Source organism: Auxenochlorella protothecoides (assembly GCF_000733215.1).
Source record: "Auxenochlorella protothecoides strain 0710 unplaced genomic scaffold scaffold118, whole genome shotgun sequence".
Lineage (NCBI taxonomy): Eukaryota > Viridiplantae > Chlorophyta > Trebouxiophyceae > Chlorellales > Chlorellaceae > Auxenochlorella > Auxenochlorella protothecoides.
Genome location: NW_011934228.1, coordinates 4,033 through 20,559, shown reverse-complemented (window position 1 = coordinate 20,559; position 16,527 = coordinate 4,033). Strand labels below are relative to the sequence as shown.

At 57.3% G+C, this 16,527-nt stretch overlaps 2 protein-coding genes across 2 annotated transcripts in view; both read left to right on the top strand.

Annotated features, from left to right (window-relative positions):
* Positions 1-71: 71 nt before the first annotated feature.
* On the top strand, positions 72-11,867 carry F751_0863 (hypothetical protein; the record flags this gene model as incomplete). The annotated part of the gene is made up of 26 exons (XM_011399916.1): positions 72-171; positions 293-403; positions 488-628; positions 705-794; positions 976-1,038; positions 1,742-2,009; positions 2,160-2,276; positions 2,467-2,598; positions 2,781-2,935; positions 3,061-3,435; positions 3,599-3,704; positions 4,142-4,167; positions 4,493-4,569; positions 4,753-4,840; positions 5,548-5,716; positions 6,273-6,409; positions 7,724-7,864; positions 8,022-8,111; positions 9,089-9,356; positions 9,517-9,600; positions 9,744-9,875; positions 10,037-10,716; positions 10,917-11,022; positions 11,180-11,295; positions 11,578-11,664; positions 11,767-11,867. The coding sequence occupies 26 exons, from the start codon at positions 72-74 to the stop codon at positions 11,865-11,867; spliced, it is 3,960 nt and encodes a 1,319-aa protein (XP_011398218.1).
* A 936-nt stretch (positions 11,868-12,803) lies between these two features.
* F751_0862 (hypothetical protein) overlaps positions 12,804-16,527 on the top strand; it is a gene marked incomplete at both ends in the record, with an annotated part of 7,101 nt that continues 3,377 nt past the window's right edge. Inside the window, 6 exons of the mRNA XM_011399915.1 lie at positions 12,804-12,934; positions 13,096-13,224; positions 13,404-13,543; positions 13,650-13,814; positions 14,766-14,906; positions 16,141-16,369. Coding sequence (XP_011398217.1) covers positions 12,804-12,934; positions 13,096-13,224; positions 13,404-13,543; positions 13,650-13,814; positions 14,766-14,906; positions 16,141-16,369 — 935 coding nt within the window. The remainder of the gene's footprint in view (positions 12,935-13,095; positions 13,225-13,403; positions 13,544-13,649; positions 13,815-14,765; positions 14,907-16,140; positions 16,370-16,527) is intronic.

Here is a 16,527-nt window from a genome sequence, read left to right as displayed (position 1 = left end):
CAAAGTATCAATTTCAAGGCATTGATCTGACTCTCTGACCTCATGCCGGAGCTGTGCATGTTTTGGCGCAGATGGCACGTTGCCACAGGTACGATGGGTTTCGGAAAGGTGAAGGATTCAGGGCGCTGCTCTACTTCATTGCATATGTGTTTGGGGTATTGTACGGCATTGGTGTGGAGAAGTGATGCCTCCATTATGAACTGTCATGTGAGATGAGGGGCATTTCCTCGCCCGGTGCGAGGTTCTCATCAAAACTCCGGCTTCCCTCCCTTGCACCCCACTCCCCTCCCAGACACATCCCCTATCGTCGCCAGCATACTGGCCGCTATCCACATGGTGTACATCATTCCCATCCTGACAGGCAGGGCGGTGCACGAGTCTGTTTCGGGGGATGGCATCGTAGGTAACATCCTACGCCTTCCGGCTTCTACGGTTGGGGAAGCAATGATTGAATGGGTAGACACGCGCCCCTCATGCTCCCCCACAGGAACATACAGTATTGAGAGCACCGGTATCAGGTTCAATTGTAACGTCAGTACTGCTGTGAGGTTGGCTGTGTATGGCATGTTTGCCGTCCTCCTCGTCTCGGCCATCGTGGAGATCTGCATCGTATCCATCGGTCTCAAAGGTGGGGCGTGCGAGGGGTGGGACATGGCCTGCCCTGAGCGCGCGCTGACAGCTGGGCGCCACTGAAATCCATACAGGTGGGCCACTCGAGGAGTACAAGCGTGCGCCCATCGTCCCCCTTCTGTATGCGGAGGTGTTCCTTTGGGTGCTGGCCCTGGCGTGGACAGGTGGGATGGCTAGATGCACTCGGATCACCGTCGCCCACAGGGCACTGGGGGATGAGCAGGACGGGGGGGGTGAGAGGGCAGCCCTTTGGAATGTAGGCAGAATATGGAGGTATCGAGTCCTGTGTGGCAAGGCATGATTGGCCCTGATTGGCTGTATGTCATTCTCCAATGCCCTGCGCAGTGTACGGCACGTACATGGTCGTCAGCCCCGTCGTGGCAGCTCAGTGCTGGGACAACAATCCCTGTGCGTACAGCAACAGGTTTCCAGCAGCATGTACGGGAGTTCCAGATTCAGGAGGTACGGATATCGTTCTGGAACAAGATGTTGGGAAAGCCGTGCTTGTGAGCGGCGTGAGGGTGTCGAGCAAGCATCAGGAGCAAGCTGCCGTCGCCAAGGGAGCATGGCCGGGTTGAGAGGGGATGTGACATGCGCATTGGAGGGCACGGCCTGCATACAATAGCCTCCTCAAGGACCCATTCCATTGCAGGCGCCAACACCCTGAGCCCTCCTTGCCAAACCCTCTTGGACAACTCGCGGCAATGGGGGTGCGAAGGGACTTGGTCCAGGCCGCTTGCTTCCTTGTCTAATCATCCTTGCAGCAAAGACTGAGGGTTCCCCCGGTTAGCTCCTGACATCAATGCACCATCCTCCCAGGGGCTGCTTTGAGGAATGGTTCTTGCTTGGCACAAGCTATATTCTGCACGATGAGTTCGGAGATGACTCTGTTTCCGCTGGGGATTGGAACTGCTCTGCCACCACCCCGGCAGCTGACAACATTGATGGCTGGGTCGCCAACGCCTTCTTTGATGGTGTGTGAGAGAAAAGGGGGGAAGGGGGGGAGGCGCCACTGTGATGCTGAGCAGGGAGGGCTGACTCTGGCCCGGGCAGGACACTGCCCCGTCAGCGGCAAAAGAAAAATGCCTCGTCCCCTCCGCCACGCTCCTAGGTAACTTGAGCAGGTACCTTGACCGTGCTGACCAGGTGCTGGATGGGAGCGTGGACGACGCCGGATTCAACCTGGATCTGCTGATTGAGGGAGGGACGCTGGCCGCCGTCCGGGCCTACAACCAGCAGCTCCGGAGCCTGGGGTACCTGACACGCAACATCGAGCTGGCGTTCCTCAACCTCTCCGGCCTGCCCTATGACCTGGAGCGAGTGGCCCAGGGCGCACCCTGGGCCGGGTGCCAGAACGAATCCTGCGCGTGGCTCATCAGGTGCGCTGCGCATGCTGCCTTAGGGATCCGTGGGAAGGAGGGACACGTGCTACCGCGCAGCGCTGGGGGACTGCCCCCGTGCCAGCCTGAGCATGCACACGGGCTGGAGCAGCCGCCACTCCCTCCCAAATCCTGCGACCTCGCTCGCAGTGCCTCTGATGCATGCGAGCAGTGGGACCTGCTCCTGGCACTGCCTGTGCCCCGCGATAACAAGCGATATTTTATGATCCTGGTGTGGACGGGCTGGGGCCTGCTGGCGTTCAAAGTGTAGGTGCCGAGGTGTTGTGGGGTGGTGGGCTGTGTGACGAGCGGGAGGTTCTCCGCCATTTTCCACGCCCACTACCAGCTAAACCCGGGAAGTGGGTTTGCTGGAAGTGGTGTGACCACAGGGCGCTGTGTTGTGCCACGTGGGGGGATCAATTTCACCGTCCCCTTCTCACCCGGCTGGGCCGTGTAGTTTCCTGGTGGCACTTGCCTTCAACTCCTTCCCCGACTACGAGGATGTGGAGAGCTGGGAGGGAGGGCTGAGGGTGTTCAGCCGCCTGTGCTGCTTTGGCAACGTCCTTCATGAAGAGGTCATGGAAGAAAGGTGAACACCCGCTGGAGTGAGTCTCACCCCGAGAGCCGTGGATTGTGGGGCTCAGTGGCTTGAAGCCTCAGGACCTTTTCTGAGGGAGAGGACCTGAAGGTCTGCACTCTGCCTCTTGTCATTGGTTTGGGGGAGCATGACGCTGGACCGAGGTCCTGCGATACTCCACTGCCCTGCTGCAGGCACGTGCCTTCCCGCGTCATCGCCCAGAGCCTGAGCATGCTCTTCGGCAGCATCGACCTGGACCCCACCGACCGCCTCTTCGCTGCTCTGCTGCTGGCGGAGCAGCAGCGGGACCAGCGTCAGATCAACATGCGCCTCATGCTGGACAGAGCCGGTGATGGAGGGGACTTTGGGAGGAGGGCGGCCGGTCACTGTACGACCTCTGGACGCCTGAGCTGCGCAATTGCTCTCATGCCATCATGCCGCCCGTCAGCCATCCCAGAGACTCCTCCCGTGCAGGCTTCAAGATGCGCCAGGCAAAGGGCGGGGCCTTCTTCAAGGGTCGCCGTGCCTGGAATAGCGGAGAGCTTGATCCGGAAGAGTCACATGGTGTTCGGGGACAGGGCATGCACGCCTTCCAGCCCTGGCTCGGAGCTGTGGAGGAGGGCCGCTACCCCGTGTACTGCAGGACGGGGCTGCATTACGACGACGCAGGCTTGGGCGAGGAGAACGGGGGCTGGGAAGCCTCGCCAGGAGGTCTCAACGCATCACGCCCGCCGTGGACCCCCTGCCTGCGCGTGACGCATAGGTACATGCCCATGCTCACCCCTGCCGAGGTACCTGCTGAATACCTGTCTCACATCAACCCAGTGGAGGTGGCCGCTGTCTGCTCGGGTGAGTGCATGCTGCAGGCCTGTGAGTCATCCCTGGAGGCCACATGCAGCTGGGCAGGGGGCTGCCGGGTGGCGTCTTGAGGAATTAACATGGCCCTGCCATAATCTTACTGCAACCAATCCCGGTGTTCAGACCCTCTCCCCCGTGTTCCGCATGCCTGCAGGGCCGCAGAGACCCGTGATGGCATCAGCTTTGCAAGACATGCACCGCATGGCAACCTTTGCGGTTGCAGCCTATGGCGTGCAGAACCAGGCATGGAACGGCGGAAGGTGAGGCCGATGCACCTTTTGCAGTTTGCAAGGGTCGCTCTCACAGTGCATTCCGGTGTCCCATGGACTCCACCAAGCGCTCAGCTGATGTTCAGATGCCAGCCACCTCCCTTATGCCAGCAGACGTCCCGTGAGGTGCAGCGGGTGCATTGATACACTGAAGAGCCTATACAGCCGGATCGTGGGAGGGAGGCATGGGCCCCGTCAGCGCAACTGCGATGCTATCCTTGACCTTACAGGTTTGTTGTCTGGTGGAAGCCGCTTTGCTCAAATCTCAATCTCGTGTATCTCAATGGCCCGCACTGCGCTAGGAGTGTGATACCTGTCCTTTACTCTGGTTTCCACTCCTGAGAGAGGAGGGTGTTAGTCGGGCGTTTTCCTCAGCACAGGTGTCCATTATCACCCAGCCAAACCTCCCCATGGCTCACAGGATGCAGACCGATGGACCTGCTCTATGTCTCATGTGAGTTTTGTTATGGGTAGAACCTACGAGCCTGTGTTTTGTTGAACACCCATCTGGCATCTCAGCTTGATCAACCCTTCTCCCCACAATGTTCATCCCAGATGCAAACATGCCAGCAGGCGCACTCCCGTATTTGGTGATGTGGGACCGCAGCCATGATACTCTCGTCATCTCACTGAGAGGGACAGGTGTGACGTTGAGTCTTTGCCGGACTGTCACCCACGAAAAGCTCGTTCAGTTTCAGGCGTTTGCAGCGGCGTGTCTGGGTGCCATGCCTGGGCACAGCATCATCTGACTTTCCCCATTGCACCAAACCTCCTTGCAGTGAGCCTGGCAGATCTTGTCACAGACCTGCTCAGTCAGCCAGTCGACGTCTCGGACTGGCTGCCTGCTTGGGTCCGGGTGGGTGCAAGGGGCCGCCACTGGATGTGGGATGCAGTCAGCAGAGCGGCTGAACAAAGATTGCCACCTGCCTCTCCATGGTGCTCGTATTTTATCAGTACGGAAATCCATCCGCCCGATCGTCTGTGTTCCTTGCTGGCTGCCACAGAGGTACCCACCCGAGCCACACCTTGCATGCTGCAGAAGGAGATTGCTGAAGACCAGCCCGTCTATGCCCATGCTGGGATAGTCTCGGCTGCAACAGCCGTCCTTGTCGACATGGAGGAGAAGGGTTTGCTCAAGGTGGGGACTCAAAGTGTGCCAGGCTTTCGTGCAAAGCTTGCCGAGCCGAGTGTGTGTTCCCGGTCTCCTTTCTGCCTGGAATGGCAGCCATGACGGGTCCCGCCCACCAATCACCCCTCAGGAACTTCTTGCCGAGCACCAGCGCTGTGCTCTTCTGAGGAGGCTCTCCACGCAGTTGGGTGAACAGAGCCTGGGATTCCAATCCATGCGCCGTAGATTCTCCGCTGCCAGCCTTGTGAATGGTGCCGCACTTGATCCTCAGCATCAGCACTGGCAGCGCGGTGAGGCAGGGGGCAAGCGCATGCTTCTCATTAGATCCCATGCATCTGTGTGATGGTGACCCTGGGTTGCCACATGAGCCGGCTGAGAGCGGGGTTCCTCGAGCCAGCATAAGTTCGCGAGCACTGCCTGCAAAGGTCCTGTGGTTTACCCATGCATGTCGGCCTCCCTCCCAGTTGGTGACCTGGAAGCCTTCTTCACTCTGGACCGGCTGCGAGGCATCTTGAGGAGGAGGGAGGGGGCATCTCTGAAGCTCGCCCTCACCGGCCACTCCCTTGGAGCAGCTGTGGCCTGCATGCTCGGTCTCCAACTGCGCCAAGAGTGCCCAGGTTTGCTCGACAGCGGCCTGGTGGACCGTGCTCCCGCACTGCAGCCATGCTTGAGGTCTCTCAGCCTCCCCCCTCACACCTTCTACAGACATTCGGTGCTGGGCATTCTGCCCGCCGGGCGGCCTGATGAGCTGGAACCTGGCTCAGCTGACTCGCAGGTTCTGTACCTCGATCGTGGTGGGCAAGGATGTGATCAGCCGCATGTCGTTCAATGCTCTCAAGCGGACGGTGGACGAAATGGTCATCTGCCTTGCCAGGTGCAGGATCATAGAACATCGAGGGGCTGTGTTGGGTAACCCGGTTTGTGTTTGCTTGGGAAGGCCACCCTGGATCGGCAAAACTCCGGCTTCCAGGAGCTGTGCAGGCCTGGGCATCCAGGGACGAGGCACTGCGTCGCTTCACCTCTGCCCAGCAGAAACTTCCCCTAACAACCTGTTCCCCCTGTGTCCCTGGTCAACAGATGCCGGCGCCCTAAACTCATTGTACTAGCTGACTTTCTGCTGGGCAGGAGAGGGAAGTCCAGGGTCCCACCCACCACCCTCTGTGATATGGACAACATCCCCGACTTCACGCTGAAGATCCTTGAGAGGTGCTGGGGGTGGTGGGACTTGGATTGCATGTGCAAAACATGCGTCATACCCTTCGTGTCCGTGGCGTGGGGCGCGTGTTCAGCGACCTTGCTCTTGCCTGCTGGAGCAGGGGAGGGGTCACCACGAGAACATCAGGCTCTCCCTCACTTCTTCCAGGTGGAAATATTGTGTGCAAACGATGCGCACCCGACATCTCCCTCCCATCCACACCCCCTCCTGCCAGGTACTGCAAGACATCCTACTTTCATGATCTAGAGCAGCCTGAGCTCTACCCCCCGGGCGACTTGGCCTTCCTCAGGCCCTTCAAGCAGAGGCATATGAAAGAGTCCTTCTGGGATGCTGTTTGGATCAGTGCCAACGGTGCGCCTTTGGTTCATGGTGGTGGAGTCGGGGGGTTCGCGCATGCTGAGATTGCCGTCTTGAGGGTTTTGGTACGTAGTCTCTCAAGTGCACCCTTTTGTCTCCATGCAGACTTGGTAGGGGAGGGTATACAGGTCTCTGCGGCCATGCTCTTGCACCATAGGGTTTATAGCCTGATGGACGCCTTGGAATCCAGTTTGCAGCATGCACAAAACCTCGCTGCCACACCTGTACACTGTGAGGCGAGGCCCTCCTGAACATTCAACCTTCCTTCGTCCTCCTGCTATTCCGTGTACCTGGCAAGCTCACCGACAAGTATAATTTGTATCCACCACACTCAACCCATGGCCATACTTTTGTCGAGATGATCTCGGGAGGATACACTGGTAGCTACTGACGACCCCTACAACAATTTACCGCACCACACCCTCGAGTTTTGTGGGGGCGTGCTAGTCTCCGCGACCTGGACTGGCGCAAACAGGTTGACTTTGAGAATTTACAGAGCAAGTCCCTGTACGCCCCCTGATCCTGGGGTTTGAACGACGTGGGCGCGGTCACGGCATGGGCCACCGGTTGACGAGGAAACCACGGAACCGTAAGGTGCAGTGGCGTACATCGGCAACGGATCCTTGCATCAAATACCGTCTGTCGGGGCGTGAGATACCTCCAAAATGATCGTTCAATGGCTATTCCATACAATTGCGGACCCTGTGCTGCCAACGGCAATGCTGGCTATTTCGTGAGAAAAGCCCTCGGACGTCCCGCAGAGAGTATGGCCCACTGTTATCTGGTTGCATAACATTCGCACCCGCATGATGGTATACGTTTCCGAAGATTTTGTTTAAACGTTATATTACAACATGCCGGAGCTCCGATTGTTTAGAAGACGGTGGCACATCGCGTCAGGTACCACGTTCTGTGTGCGAGGCTTGGGCTGCATTCTGGTCGTACAGGGAACCCTGCAGCCTGCATGGCATTGTGGTCGCGGTAACGCTTGAGCCTCTCGTGAGAGTGGTGAGGTGGCAGTGAATGTTTTGTCAAGGGGCTGATCTCAATACATCCTGTGGGCCAATCTTCCGGTGCAGATACCTTCCCAATCGTAGCTTGTGTGCTGGCGTGTGTGCATGTAGGCTTCCTCATACCCTACATCTCCGGTACGTTCGAGTCCTTCTCTTAGTTTTTATCCCTGCATTGGATCTGGTTTATGATGTTGAGGCATCCGGTCGTCATGCTAGCTCGCCCTGTGTAATCTGAAACATTGAGTGAAGCACTGGGAGGATCAGTAACACCAAGCCCCTCCTGCTCCACCTGAAGGGGCCTATTCCATCGAAAGCACCGGCATCCAGAACAATTGCAGCGTCGGCACGGCCGTCAGAGTGGCTGTGTATGGCATGTTTGCCGTGATGGTGGTGGCAGCATGCCTGGAGTTTGCCATCGTCTCCATAGGATTAAATGGTGAGTCATGGATCGATGTGGCACGCACAGAATCGCGTGGAGACTGGCCCGCATCTTTATCTGGTTACTCTGTCCCAGGGAGGGGATCTTTAGACGCTCAAGGGGATGCCCCCATCCTTGATCCGGTCTGCACGATTCCTCCCCCTCCTCCCTGCAGGTGGACCCCTTGAGGAGTCTAAGCGGGCTCCCATTAAACCACTGCTCTACATTGAGTTTTTCCTCTGGATAGTCCTCCTCTCCTGGACAGGTATGGCGATGTGCAGGCCTCAGGTCCATGCCACTCTGCATTCACCCAGCACGAATGTGTGCGAAAGGGCAACCACTGTTCTTCTGCTCCACGTTCAAGGATTGAGTCTGTCATCTGTCCACCATGCCGCATCAACCCTGTTGCAGTGTATGGGACGTACATCGTCAGGAGTCCGAATGTGGGTGCCGAGTGCTGGGACAACAATCCCTGTGCCTACAGCGATGACCTTCCCGCCTCGTGCACAGGGCCCAAAGTTGCAGGTGCGTCAGCAGGAGGGGCGAGTGAACCCTCGATCACTGATCATGGTGTCGTGGGAATGGCTCTACGTTCTCAAGCCCGTGGGACAGTCCTTTCCAGTGTGGCCCCTCACAATCTTCGTTTGTGAATTGCACTTTAATCCTTGGCACCCCTTGCTCACAGGTGTCAGTACCTTGAGCCCTCCATGCAAGTTCGTCAGTGAGAACTCGCAGCAATGGCAGTACGTGTCGGCGCGCAGGGTGTGGGCTGCTTGTCGCTCCTTTCTGACTGGTTACGCCCATGCATGCGCCTCACTTCTCATAGCCAGCCAGCACCCTTTGTTTCTTGGCAATCCTGTGCAGGCTTTGCTTTACTGAGTGGGTTGTCTACGGCGTGAGCTATGTGTGGTTTGCTGCCCTCGACACAGCGGATGATTGGGACTGCCAAGTCCCGCCACCTGGGACTGAGGACGTTGACCAGTGGGTCAGCGATACCTATCTGGATGGTGAGGCTGTGATGGTGCATAGAAAGTATGGTCTGCTGCACCCAGCGGCGGGACTTGCATGTGTCCAGGACTGACAGGTCGCTTCTGCAAAGGCTCGAATGCCTGTGAGCGGCCTCGTGTGGTCTGCTGCTCATGTGGGAAGTTTTGTCCTGGATCACTTCCATGACACAAACCCGCAAGCAGGTGATTGACGAGTCTCTGAGGGCTGAAAATCTCTACCCCTATCCCCTTGCAGGGAACCTGACCCTGCTCCAGGAGATCGAGGCAGAGGGCGACGGCGACGATTCAACCCAAGTTGTCACAGATATTGATTTCACTGCGACAGGGGGTAGCAGGGCTGCGGTCGCTCTGTACAACGAGCAGGTCAAGGGCGTGGGCGCCCTCACACGTAACTTTGAGGCCGCCTTCCTGAACGCCACAGGGGTGCCCTTCAACCCAGATGCCGCGGGGGAGAGCGCCCCCTGGTTTCCGTGCCAAAACTCCACTTGCCAGAAGCTCATCCAGTGAGAAGGGACCCGACTGATGTGTGTGTGTGTGTGTGGAGTGCCCTCATAAAAATGCAAGATTGCCAGAAACAATGGTTCCTTGCGTGGCTCTTACGGATTGCAGTGGTTACAATGCTTGAGTCTGACTTCCTTTTCATCCCTCCCCATCTCCTCTCAGGAATGCGGATGAGTGCACAGAGTGGGACATCCTGCTCAGGCTCCCTGACCCATCCAATCGGAAGGCTTTCTTTGAGGGCCTGGTGTGGACGAGTTGGGGCCTCCTGGCCTTCCAAGTGTATGTAGGAGCAAGGCGGGGGGGAGGAAGGGTACACACAAAGTGCTGCAGTCACCTTGCACAACAGGGTGATGCATTCATCCCTTCTCCCTCCTGCTCCCCCAATGCAGCATCCTCGTGGTGGTGGCCTTCAATTCCTTCCCGGACTACACCGAGGTTGACAGCTGGGAGGGCAGCCTGCGACACATGAGCCGCTTTTGTTGCTGTGGCTCCATCATGCAGGAGGCTGTGCTGGACACTTCGTGAGATGGGCTGTGGGGTCCCTTCAGCACAGTTGCAAGGGACTGTGAACTACACTGGGCTTGATGCCAGAATAGTGGCCGCAAGCTCATTCTTCTGTATACACAGATCTGCTGGCAGTTTCAACCATGTTCAGCCGCACCCTCCTCATCTATAATCCCAGGGAGCCGGCTTCCCGTGAGATTGCCAAGAGTCTTAACATGTTGTTTGGAGGCATCGACCTTGACCCCACCGACCGGCTCTTTGCAGCCCTCCTCGTTGCAGAGCACCAGAGTGACCTGCGACAGCGTAGCGTGCGGCACATGCTCAGCAGAGCCGGTGCGCGGGAGGAGGTGCTGGGTGTCCTGATGTGTGCTGCGCTGGGGGGCACCTCTCGCTACATCCGGGTTTGGTGGCCATTCAAGAGGGCCATGGTGGCAGCTCCGCCACTCAACTTGTCACTTTTGCATGCAGGGTTCATCACAAACATGCAGAAGCGAGGGACCTTCATCACTGGACCTCAGCGTCGAGATGGCGGGCAACTGGAGCACTTCCCTGAACCCAGGCCAAAGCAGTCTGTGAGCTGGCACCTGCCCCCATCCCCCTTCAGCACCAAGGCCGCCGACATCCGGCCCATGTATCGCCGCACGACCCTCAAGCTGGACGAGGGGGCGTTGGAGGAGGGTGGTCATCTGGACAAGGCTGCATCGGGGACGGACTCCCCCAGCCTGGAGTGGGTGCGGGAGCAGCTGGGGACCCGCCTCACTATGGCCTACCGATATACACCCATCGTCACCCCAGTCTGCCTGCCGGCCGTGTACTGCGACCACCTCACGCCACAGGAAGCGGCTGACATCTACTCGGGTGTGTGGTGGTGTGCGATGGGCTTGAACATGCATAGGCCGGGTGGACTTCCTGGGCCATCTGTTTCCAGGCAAGCCGTAAAGCTCCAGCCGCAGTCTGCTCATCCCTGGTGCCCTCAATCATGGGGCCGGCTGAGTGGGGTGAGTGTCAAACCGGTATCTGACAGTAACAGCACCTCCTGGGTGTCTCTTGCACTGCAGGTCCTCGGGAGGGCGTCCCCACACATCAGCTGAGGCAGGCCCAGAGTATGTCCCTGTACGCCATCGCGGCGTATGGGCTGCAGAACATCGCATGGGGACGGGGAAAGTGAGTGGCTTTGGCTTGGTCAGCCGTTGGCTTACGATTTTCAGGATGAGTTGTGTTTTTTGTGTAACCCACAATCTGATGGAGGTATCCCTTCAATGAATCAGCTTGACACCTCCTTAATTCATTGCTGATCCCTCTCGGTTCGTCCCATTTGCAGGCGTCCACCCACCTGTGCTGCCAACGTAAATCTGTTCCGGAAGTGCATGAGCAAGGTGTTTCGACTCCAGAACTCGTACAGGCAGCAGAACTGTGAAGCCATCCTGGAGGTCACAGGTGAGAGGGTGGGGGATTGTCCTTGAATGAATGATCGTGCAATCGCCAGGTCTGTGTGGGAGGGCACCTGCATGACCCAGGGATGGAAGCGTCTGCATGAGCAACGTGGCAGGGCTCACAGGATCGCTACGTTCCTTTCTCCCCTACAGGGTCAGATGCCTCGGACCTGTTGTTTGTGTCATGTGAGTGGTTGCGTGGGATGTTTACATCCATGTTCCCGTTATTGCCGACTAGGGTCTCATTCCCCAGTGATCACAATTCTCCACTTCCACTCCCCTGCAGACGCCAACACTTCTGGGGGCGCCCTGCCCTACCTTGTGATGCGCCACAGGCCCAGCAACTCTTTGGTCATCTCCATCAGGGGCACCGGTGAGCTGAGTGGTGGAGGTCGACGGCTGGGCCAGCTACCTGCTTGCTATGACCGGCAAGACCGCAGCCCCAAAAGAGTAACCGACGCCCTTGCCACCACAGTGAGCATGGAGGACCTCATCACGGATCTGCTGAGTCAGCCCGTGGACGTGTCTGACTGGCTCCCCCCATGGGTCCAGGAGGTACGACTCACTGGCTTCTGATGAGCAGGGCCCAGGCTGTTGTTCTGCCTTGTCGTGCAGTGTGATGGACTCACCAGCTGCCGGTGGCATGTTGAAGGACCGTTTTGACGTGGCAACTGCTGGCAAACCACTTGCTGCAGGCGCAATCACACAAGGGCGAGTGCATGTATGCCCATGCCGGCGTCGTGTCTGCCGCCACGGCCATCCTCCTTGACATGGAGGAGAAGGGTCTGCTCAAGGCAAGTTGCACGGACGAGGCACCTCCCTGCATGCCTGTGGAGCAAGTTCTGGCGTATGCATTGATCTCCATGAGACAGGGAAAGCAATCTGTGTGTCTCTCCTACGACATGCTCATAGGAGCTATTGGCTGCAGCCAAGATGCGAGCATTGCTCAGCAGACTGTCCACCCGCTATTCTGGAGAGGGACTCCCTGGGTCACAGACCATGGACCGTAATGCGGAGCTGCCCCCCGGGAAACAGCGATCGCAGCCCCAGAAGCAAGCATGGATGACAGGTGCGGATGACTGTGGGACAGGCACCGCCTCGAGCATGCGCCTAGCACCTGTGCAGTTGAGTCTTGGGGCATATCATGCGCACTGTCTGGAGAATATGCGTCACTCGCCGGCCCAGTGTTTCGTAAATGCTCCATCGCAGGAGGCGGGAAGCTGGAGGCGTTCTTCACCATCGATCGTGTGCGCACGCTGCTGCGTCAGGAGAGCGGCCGTACCATGAAGCTGGCGGTGACGGGGCACTCCCTGGGCGCCGCTGTGGCATGCATGCTTTCCTTCCAGCTGCACCAGGAGTGCCCAGGTGGGGTGGTGGCGCTGAGGGTATGGTGGTGGTGGTGAGGATGGTGCGCTTCACTCCTGGCTTGCTGACCGTCAACGCGGAGACTCCACCTCCCTCCTGGGCACTGCAGACCTGCACTGCTGGGCATTTTGCCCTCCCGGCGGCCTGATGAGCTGGAACCTGAGCGTCATCTCCCGCCGGTTCTGCACATCACTGGTAGTTGGCAAGGACGCCATCAGCCGGCTCTCCTTCAACACCGTGAAGAGGATGGTGGACGAGATGGTGGTGTGCCTGGCAAGGTATGCAGCTGGTCTTGAATGTCTCGGAAAGTAGCCTGACTGGGCCGCAATGTGCGAGGTTGACTGCCTCCGAGCTGAGTGATGCGACAGACTTTGGGCGAGAGTCTGAGCGTCGTCATGCCAGCACCATGCCAGTCCTCCCTCCCCCCCCCCCACGTCAGATGCCGGCGTCCCAAGCTGGTTGTGCTCTCGGATCTGATCCTTCGCCGGCGTGGAGGGAATCGCATCCCACCCCTGACGCTGTGCGACATGGACGAGATCCCCGAGGATACCCTGGCCATTTTGGAGAGGTGAGCATTTGAAGGTTATTCTTACTCATTATGAAGGCAGGGCCGTCCTGGGTTGTTGCTCTGTGAAACCCCTGAGTGGTAACCCTTAGTGGTGTTTATGCTGCTCTCTTGTAGACATAGCTTCATGGTGTTTGTCAGAGCAACCGCACCCCATCTACCATTTCCTCATTGGTCAACAGGTACTTCCGAACGTCCCTTTCGCAAGGCGGCAGCCAGCCTGAGATGTACCCTCCCGGGTCGGTCATGTTCCTGCGCCCCTTCAAGAGAGGGCGCAAGAAGACGCCAGTGCAGTGGGATGCCGTGTGGATCAACGCCGCTGGTGAGTGTATGGCTGGCTGTCTGTGGCTCTTTACAAAGGTAAGGAACCCCACCCTTCATCAATCGTTCCGATGGCAATCCGTCCGTCCTCTCCAACCTTGGCACAGACCTGATTGGGGAGGGGCTGCACATCTCCCCAGCCATGATGGTGCACCACCGCCTGTTCAACCTGACAGAGGCGTTTGACAGCTGTATGGCCACAGCTGAGGTTACCCTCAAAGAAGATGCTGCCCGTACTCCTGCCACCAAGCAGAGGATCAGGAACGTCCTTGGTAAATGTTGCGTATAGCGACAATGGCTTCATTGATATTGTGTGTGTGATGATTGCCCTAATGGGAGTGTATGTGTACAAGGGGTCAGCCCTCACCCTTGACAGCTGCTTTGTGAATGGAAAGTCTAATATTGCTGGAATATCTTCATCTGACTTGCCTCAACCTTGCACCTTGTTCTCAATGCAGTGCATGGTGCGTCTGTTGATGCAAGGTTTTGTCTGGGCGGAGACCTTGCAGAAGAATGGACCACCACCGCAATCTTCCCGTCACCTCGCGAATGACGTAATTCCGGCACCGATTCCCCTCACAGCGATCGCTTTCTCTCGCGATGTCTAACTTTGACAGAATTTCGTGGTTGTAACCTCGGCACAGTAGCCTGGACGCTGAGCCGACTGCCCAACAACCCTCGGACGCTCAGCACTCTTGCCGCTCCAGTTAGCTGAAAGGGGGGGTGGCCGCATCCCGCAGGCTGAAGCACATGGCATAAAACGTGGACCACCATTACATTGTGATATGCCGGAGCTGCGCTTGTTCAGAAGACGCTGGCACATCGCGTCAGGTAACTTGATCTACCAAGGGCTGTGCTGCTCCATGTCTGGTGTATGAGTCTGTGTTCACACGAGGTGTGCTGCTCCGCTCCCGTTCGGGGCTCTTGCGATTCAACGATCCGCAGTCCAGAGGTAGCTTCAACTGCATGCTCTTGCAAATCCCTTTGGGACCCGTCCCCTCACAGATACGTTCCCCCTTGTGGCATGTGTGCTAGCATGCGTGCACTTCGGTTTCCTAATACCCTTCATATCCGGTGAGTCCAGACTCAACTTTGCAACGGGAAGAGAAACAGTATAAGATGATGGCAGCCATGTCTTCTTTCCCTCTGTACTTGCCCAAACTGTATGCAACAAAGGGTTTGCTTTCTTCATACTCCTGGCTCACTCCCCCAAACACACACAGGTGCTTACTCCATCGAAAGCACCGGAATTCAGTACAACTGCAGTGTTGGCACGGCTGTGAGAGTAGCTGTGTACGGCATGTTCATGTCCATGATTGTGGCAGCATGCCTTGAGTTTGCAATTGTGGCCGTTGGCCTGAATGGTGAGTCATGCAAGGCATCAGTCTAGACATCGATACCCTGAGGTCTGCGCAAGTGAGCATTCTGGCGCTGTCTGCTCCCTGCATGAGCTCCTTGTGATCCTGCAGTGGGGAAGTCCGATCTTCTTACCTGGCTTTGGGCCTCCCTGTTTCGTTGTCGTAGGTGGACCTCTTGAGGAGTCTAAGCGGGCTCCCATCAAACCTATGCTATACATCGAGTTTTTCCTCTGGGTCATCCTTCTCTCCTGGACAGGTATGGCAATGTGCGGACCACAGGCCAATCACCTTGTGTGATCTTCCTCCTAGGATGTGAGGATCAGGGCTCTTCATGCGCCTCACCAGTGCATTTGGTGATTCACTTTATCGTTTCCCCAGAATGCAAAATCACTGTCCCTGCAGTTTACAGTACATACATTGTCAGAAGTCCGTCTGTGGGTGCTGAATGCTGGGACAATAACCCTTGTGTCTACAGCGACGAGCTCCCCTCGGCCTGTACAGGCCCCAAAGTTGCAGGTGCAGAGGGTTAAGGACGAGACTTCTTCACGTCTGCCTTGTTTGCCACAGCACATCGTATCATACACCTGCCATTGCGTGCAGATACCTTGTCCAGGACATTGCCTTAGGTCGTGCACGGTTGCCTTCATTACCACACACTGGTGCTTCCCCTCACAGGTGTTAGTACCCTGAGCCCTCCATGCCAACTCGTTAAAGAGAACTCCGTGCAGTGGGGGTGAGTGCTGCGTAGAGATGGGGCTGCCCACCACACTTCATGCACTCACCTTTAATGCTTGAACAGCACTCCTTGGCTTTGATCACGTATACTCCGCCCGCCGGGTGTGCTCCTGCAGGATCTGTTTTGGAGAATGGGTCTTCTATGGTGTGAGCTATATCTTCCATACAGAAGTATTCCCTGAAAGCCAATGGGAATGCCCGGGCCCGCCACCAAGACCAGAGTTTTTTGACCAATGGCTGGCCGACAAATATCTGGATGGTGAGGCTGTGATGTATCGGTGCAGGGTCTGCATGTATGCTTGTGCTCATTATGTTGTGGAGGGCCCAAGGCTGTCATCAGGTCAGGGAGATTTCTGCGATGAGCACTGTACGTGCTCCCAGATCAGTTTGGGCCATCCACATTCTAGGGCTGATTTTCATTCTGCCAGTTACAAGGCAGGTAGGTATGAGCAGGACGGGAGCCTGAATTGGGTGATAAAGGCACGCACACGCCCCTCCTTTGCAGGTAACATCACGTTGCTGGAAGAGCTTGTGGCACAAGACGCCGATGTTGGTCAGAAAGAGCTGATAACGAACATCGACTACAGCGCAACGGGCGGGAGCAGATCTGCGGTGGCGTTGTACAACGAACAGATCAGGGACGTGCGATCGCTCACCCGCGAGTTTGAGATAGACTTCCTGAATGCCACCGGGGTGCCTTACGACCCAGCCGCAGCAGGGATCAGCGCCCCATGGTTTCCTTGTCAAAACACTACCTGCCAGCAACTCATCCAGTGCGTGAGGCGATAAATGGTTGCGGATGTGCATCGGACAGTACATGCCATCGCTAGACTTGGCCCCTTGATACGATTTGCTGCCATGCATCAATCCCCACAAGGCTTCACAGCTGTTG